Source organism: Hyperoodon ampullatus, assembly GCF_949752795.1.
Source record: "Hyperoodon ampullatus genome assembly, chromosome: 4".
In the NCBI taxonomy this organism is placed as follows: Eukaryota; Metazoa; Chordata; class Mammalia; order Artiodactyla; family Ziphiidae; genus Hyperoodon; species Hyperoodon ampullatus.
Genome location: NC_136917.1, coordinates 44,738,845 through 44,746,339, shown reverse-complemented (window position 1 = coordinate 44,746,339; position 7,495 = coordinate 44,738,845). Strand labels below are relative to the sequence as shown.

Sequence of the window (7,495 nt, the reverse complement as noted above, 5' to 3'; positions counted from 1 at the left end):
TGTCATCTTGCGGTGGGAAAGCAATTTGAAGCCAAAGGGCACTTTGCTATAGTTCACTCATGTGGCTCTAAGTATATTCTATAAGCTTCCCCTCAATGCCAAATATCTACTGAGAATTAAAGAGGAGATGAAACTTTCTAACCAATTCCAAGAATTCACATAATAAAGGGTAATCATTACAGAGTTTATATATACTCAGTTTCCTTAAAGCCATAGATTTTATTATAGAGAGGAGAAAGAAAATGGCATTAATAGATCAAGCACATGAATTACAGAATATTGAATTCCTTTTCCTCTTGCTTAACAACCAATTACATCCATGGACTGCAAAATTACAGCCACTGCAAAATTTTTAGTGTTTTGCATCTTGTCAAAGAAAGACCAATATTTTTGCCTGAGTGTCCCCTTAACCTTATGAGCTATTATTTTTTAACTTTCTATAAAATTTCTTTTCAAATAATTTATTAATTATAACAACTGGGAAGAGCAGTGTGAGGACCTGAATACTTCAGCCAAGCACTGAAGGCAACAAACTTCCTTAAACCTGCTCTCCTGCCTGGATTTTATATACTAAAATAACCTTTCTCCCTCACTTCTCCAGGGGTACCCAGAAAAGAGTGGCATTTCTTGGCCAACACAAGTCTCAGGTAGAATCTTCTCTGTTCTTCAGTGTCCTGACAAAGGCCTCTGGACCTGTAGTTCATGCCTCTGGTAATTCAGTCTTGTTCTCAATAAGAGAGATCTCCAGCACAGGTAAAAGTAGCTGAAAGGCATCCTGAATGTAGGAAGCACTGTTTGATGCCTGTAACGATAAGGATTGAAAAATAAGAAAAAGAAAATATTGCAGTCACTTAAAAGAGAAAATATAAAACAACAAAAAAATAAATTAATTTTTACAATCTAACTGAATCTGTAGCCTGGCAAATAAGAATACATATTTAACCATTTCACTAAACTTATAGGGGAAAGAATGATCTAGCTCTTAAAACGATATGAGAGCACCAAAAAAGAATGTCACCATTTTTGTCCAGCTTGCCCATTAGAATGATAGCCATTCTTTGGCATCTTGTTCAAATTCGGCATTCAAAGCTTATTTATTCCTTGATTGAATGGGTAGATCCTGTCACAGCATTTTAGTCAATGACTCAGAGGATTTCAGAAGGCTATGAATCCTACATCAATAGGATTTCTAGTCTATTGTGATTGTTCTTCTTCCATGGACTCAAAATAATCAGTGAACATATGACAGGTGCTCACAAAGATAAAGAAGGAATACTACTTTTAAAGATGATAAAGTACAGATATGTTTCTGTCTACTACAAGAGACATATGAAAAACTTGGAATCATTATGCTCAGAGTTTGCCAGACTTCATTTATATCTGACAAGTTCTGACTTTCCAGAAGAATAAGAGTTCATTACATTTAAAAAAATGTATAATTTCAAGGACAAGAGTGTTTCAAATCTGTAAGCAAGACCAACCAACTCAGAAAAACAAAAGGGTATCCATATCAAGTGAGTTTACCTTTTTTTGATTTATCAATGGCAAGAACCCCTATTTAAACTTCAGTGTGACGTTTGATACCAAATTTGGCAGCCAAAAGAGACCTCACAGCACATCTGGTTAAATCTCTTATTTTGTACATAAAGATAACAAGATTGCCAAAAAGGTAAACGCCTGGTCCATGGTCATAGTGCAAATCAGGGGAGACCTAGGACAGGACTGGGCTCCTGGCTTGCAAACTTCTTTCATCTCTACAACTCTGCCATCTACTAAATCATAAACATATTTTTTTAATTGCTTAAGTGATCAGAATAATTTCCCTGACTACTAAAGGAAAACTATGCAGTTAAGGAATGAAAGGCATTTCTTCATTGGTAATTTTAAAAGAATCTAAAACTAAAGAAGTAACACTCTAGTGGCAAAAATATTTTTTTCGATTCATATTTAAAACCTAACTGATTATCAAATATATTTTCTCCCCTCAGACTTAGATAAATATGTTTTAAACAAATCATCAAACACCTAAATTTTTGCACAATTAATTTACAAGATAGAGTTCTTTTTTTTTATCTTTCACTTTTTCTGCATTCTGTGGTTTTCTCTTTTTATTAATATATTTATTTATTTTTGGCTGTGTTGGGTCTTCATTGCTGTGCGCGGGCTTTCTCTAGTTGCGGTGAGCAGGGGCTACACTTCATTACGGTGTGCAGGCTTCTCATTGCGGTGGCTTTTCTTGTTGTGGAACATGGGCTCTAGGCATGCAGGTTTCAGTAGCTGCGGCACACAGGCTCAGTAGTTGTGGCTCGCGGACTCTAGAGCACAGCTCAGTAATTGTGGCACACGGGCTTATTAGTTGCTCTGCTTCCCGGACCAGGGCTCGAATCCATGTCCCCTGCATTAGACCAGGGATCAGACCTGTGTCCCCTGCATTGCTTGCATTTTTTTTTTTTTTTTTTTTGTGGTACGCGGGCCTCTCACTGCTGTGGCCTCTCCCGTTGCAGAGCACAGGCTCTGGACGTGCAGGCTCAGCGGCCATGGCTCACGGGCCCAGCCACTCCGCGGCATGTGGGATCTTCCCGGACTGGGGCACGAACCCGTGTCCCCTGCATCGGCAGGCGGACTCTCAACCACTGCGCCACCAGGGAAGCCCTGTGTCCCCTGCATTGGCAGGTGGATTCTTAACCACTGTGCCACCAAGGAAGTCCCAAGATAGAGTTCTTAAATCATGGAATCCAGAAAGCATCATACATGGCAGCAATATAATCCATCCATGGACTTAAACTACCTACCTTCTTAAATCTAATGAACTGACACAGATTATGTAAACACAGGTAGCTTTTTGACATAATAAAGCAAATTTCTGGGCAAGAAAATGACAAAGTGTTTTGTTTTCTTTTGTTTTGTTTTGTAACTAATCTCCTCTGCATAAACCTTAGTCCTTTAAGGAGCAGTGCTAGCCTATTTGTAATTTCAGCACATCATGTTTACTAGCTAGTCTCCAGAAGATGTTTCATTAATGAGAATTGTCCATTAATTACAAAGGGGTAGTACTAAGTAATGACAGCCTACCACTTCTTCCACTGCACTTTACCTGGCACCTGCATCTTTATGGTTTGTAATTAATGAACAGGAAATATGATAAAATATACACCATTTTGGTCATATCTGCATCAACACGGCTAAACTAGTTAAAAAAACAAAAAATAAAAACTTAAAGAGTTATTAATACATAATGCCCTAGAAATTAGAGACTTAAAAAACAATTAGTACTACTAACCTCTAGAAATACTGCAGTGATTAATGGATTAAGGACGTCTGCCTTTTCCTTGACCTAGAACAAAGGATGATGTATTAATCAAGCATAGCATATTAAAAAAACAATAGGTAAAATATGATGATTGGTTCAAGATGGCGGAGTAGAAGGCCATGCTCTCACTCCCTCTTGCGAGAGCACCGGAATCACAACTAACTGCTGAATAATCATCAGGAAGACAGGAAGACAGGAAGACACTGGAACTCACCAAAAAAGATACCCTACATCCAAAGACAAAGGAGAAGCCACAATGAGACAGTAGGAGGGGCGCATCACAATAAAATCAAATCCCATAACTGCTGGGTGGGTGACTCACAAACCAGAGAACATGTAACCACAGAAGTCCACCCACTGGAGTGAAGGTTCTGAGCCTCATGTCAGGCTTCCCAACCTGGTAGTCCAGCAACGGGAAGAGAAATTCCTAGAGAATCACACTTTGAAGGCTAGCGGGATTTGATTGCAGGACTCCGACAGGACTGGGGGAAATAGAGACTGCACTCCTGGAGGGCAGACACAAAGTAGTGTGCACATCAGGACCCAGGGGAAGGAGCAGTGACCCCATAGGAGACTGAACCAGACCTACCTGCTAGTGTTGGAGGGTCTCCTGCAGAGACGGGGGTGGCTGTGTCTCACTGTGAGGACAAAGACACTAGCAGCAGAAGTTCTGGGAAGTACTCCTTGGCGTGAGCCCTCCCAGAGCCCGCCATTAGCCCCACCAAAGAGCCCGGGCAGGCTCCAGTGTTGGGTCGCCTCAGGCCAAACAACCAACAGGGAGGGAACCCAGCCCCACCCATCAGCAGACAAGTGGATGAAAGTTTTACTGAGCTCTTCTCTTCCCACCAGAGTAACAGCCAGCTCTACCCACCACCAGTCCCTCCAATCAAGAAACTTGCACAAGCCTCTTAGATAGCCTCATCCACCAGAGGGCAGACAGCAGAAGCAAGAACTACCATTCTGCAGCCTGTGGAACAAAAACCACATTCAGAGAAAGATAGACTAGATGAAAAGTCAGAGGGCTATGTACCAGATGAAGGAACAAGATAAAACGCCAGAAGAACAACTAAATGAAGTGGAGATAGGCACCCTTCCAGAAAAAGAATTCAGAATAATGATAGTGAAGATAATCCAGGACCTCGGAAAAAGAATGGAGGCAAAGATACAGAAGATGTAAGAAATGTTAACAGAGACCCAGAAGAATTAAAGAACAAACAAACAGAGGTGAACAATATAATAACTGAAATGAAAAATAAACTAGAAGGAATCAATAGCAGAATAACTGAGGCAGAAAAACGGATAAGTGACCAGGAAGACAGAATGGTGGAATTCACTGCTGCGGAACAGAATAAAGAAAAAACAATGAAAAGGAATGAAGACAGCCTAAGAGACCTCTGGGACAACATTAAAAGCAACAACACTCACATTATAGGGGTCCCAGAAGGAGAAGAGAGAGAGAAAGGACCCAAGGAAATATTTTAAGAGATTATAGTTGAAAACTTCCCTCACACGGGAAAGGAAATAGCCACCCAAGTCCAGGAAGCGCAGAGAGCCCCATACAGGTTAAATCCAAGGAGAAACACGCCGAGACACATAATAATCAAATGGGCAAAAAATAAAGACAAAGAAAAATTATTGAAAGCAGCAAGAGAAAAACAACAAATAACAAACAAGGGAACTCCCATAAGGTTAACAGCTGATTTCTTAGCAGAAACTCTATAAGCAAGAAGGGAGTGGCATGATATATTTAAAGTGATGAAAGGGAAGAACCTACAACCAAGATTACTCTACCCGGCAAAGATCTCACTCAGATTCGATGGAGAAATCAAAAGCTTTACAGACAAGCAAAAGCTAAGAGAATTCAGCACCACCAAACCAGCTCTACAACAAATGCTAAAGGAACTTCTCTAAGTGGGAAACACAAGAGAAGAAAAGGACCTACAAAAACAAACCCAAAACAATTAAGAAAATGGTAATAGGAACATACATAGCGATAATTACCTTAAATGTGTGGATGGATTAAATGCTCCAACCAAAAGACACAGGCTCGCTGAATGGATAAAAAAACAAAACCCATCTATATGCTGTCTACAAGAGACCCACTTCAGACCTAGGGACACATACAGACTGAAAGTGAGGGGATGGAAAAAGATATTCCATGCAAATGGAAACCAAAAGAAAACTGGAGTACCAATACTCATATCAGATAAAATAGACTTTAAAATAAAGAATGTTACAAGAGACAAGGAAGGACACTACATAATGATCAAGGGATCAATCCAAGAAGAAGATATAACAATTATAAATATATATGCACCCAACACAGGAGCACCTCAATACATAAGGCAACTGCTAACAGCTATAAAAGAGGAAATCAACAGTGACACAGTAATAGTGGGGGACTTTTAACACCTCACTTACACCAATGGACAGATCATCCAAACAGAAAATTAATAAAGAAACACAGCTTTAAATGATACAAGAGACCAAATAGATTTAATTGATATTTATAGGACATTCATTCCTAAAACAGCAGATTACACTTTCTTCTTAAGTGCGAATGGAACATTCTCCAGGATAGATCACATCTTGGGTCAGAAATCAAGCCTCAGTAAATTTAAGAAAATTGAAATCATATCAAGCATCTTTTCTGACCACAATGCTATGAGATTAGAAATCAATTACAGGGAAAAAAAACATAAAAAACACAAACACATGAAGCCTGAATAATACGTTACTAAATAACGAAGAGATCACTGGAGAAATCAAAGAGGAAATCAAAAAATACCTAGAGACAAATGACAATGAAAACATGACAATCCAAAACCTGTGGGATGCAGCAAAAGCAGTTCTAAGAGGGACGTTTATAGCAATACAAGCCTACCTCAAGAAACAAGAAAAATCTCAAGTAAATAATCTAAACTTACACCTAAAGGAATTAGAGAAAAAAGAACAAACAAAACCCAAAGTTAGTAGAAGGGAAGAAATCATAAAGGTCAGAGCAGAAATAAATGAAATAGAAACAAAGAAAACAAGAGCAAAGATCAATAAAACTAAAAGCTGTTTCTTTGAGAAGATAAACAAAATTGATAAACATTAGCCAGACTCATCAAGAAAAAGAGGGAGAGGACTCAAATCAATAAACTTAGAAATGAAAAAGGAGAAGTTACAACAGACACCGCAGAAATACAAAACACCCTAAGAGACTACTACAAGCAACTCTATGCCAATAAAATGGACAACCTGGAAGAAATGGACAAATTCTTAGAAAGGTATAACCTTCCAAGACTGAACCAGGAGGAAATAGAAAATATGAACAGACCAATCACAAGTAATGAAATTGAAACTGTGATTAAAAATCTTCCAACAAAGAGAAGTCCAGGACCAGATGGCTTCACAGATGAATTCTATCAAACATTTAGAGAAGAGCTAACACCCATCCTTCTCAAACTCTTCCAAAAAATTGCAGAGGCAGGAACACTCCCAAACTCATTCTATGAGGCCACCATCACCCTGATACCAAAACCAGACAAAGATACTACAAAAAAAGAAAATTATAGACCAATATCACTGATGAATATAGATGCAAAAATCCTCAACAAAATACTAGTAAACAGAATCCAACAGCACATTAAAAAGATCATACACCATGATCAAGTGGGATTTATCCCAGGGATGCAAGGATTCTTCAGTATATGTAAATCAATCAATGCAATACACTATATTAACAAACTGAAGAATAAAAACCATATGATCACCTCAATAGACGCAGAAAAAGCTTTTCACAAAATTCAACACCCATTTATGACAAAAAATCTCCAGAAAGCGAGCATAGAGGAAACCTACTTCAACATAATAAAGGTCATATATGACAAACCAACAGCAAACATCATTCTCAATGGTGAAAAACTGAAAGCATTTCCTCTAAGATCAGGAACAAGACAAGGATGTCCACTCTCACCACTCTTATTCAACATAGTTTTGGAAGTCCTAGCCACGGCAATCAGAGAAGAAAAAGAAATAAAAGGAATATAAATTGGAAAAGAAGAAGTAAAACTGTCACTGTTTGCAGATGACGTGATACTATAGTCTATAGTATAGAGAATCTATAGAGAATCCTAAAGATGCCACCAGAAAACTACTAGAGCTAATCAATGAATTTGGTAAAGTTGCAGGACACAAAAT

At 38.6% G+C, this 7,495-nt stretch overlaps 1 protein-coding gene across 3 annotated transcripts in view; it reads right to left on the bottom strand.

Moving 5' to 3' along the window:
• Positions 1-445: 445 nt before the first annotated feature.
• Positions 446-7,495, bottom strand: part of FAM114A2 (family with sequence similarity 114 member A2) — a gene marked incomplete at its 5' end in the record, with an annotated part of 34,800 nt that continues 27,750 nt past the window's right edge. For all 3 annotated transcript variants that reach the window (XM_079702781.1, XM_079702782.1, XM_079702783.1), the window contains 2 exons: positions 446-802; positions 3,281-3,334. In XM_079702781.1, the coding sequence (XP_079558907.1) occupies positions 701-802; positions 3,281-3,334 (156 nt within the window). In that variant the 3' untranslated portion in view covers positions 446-700. The remainder of the gene's footprint in view (positions 803-3,280; positions 3,335-7,495) is intronic.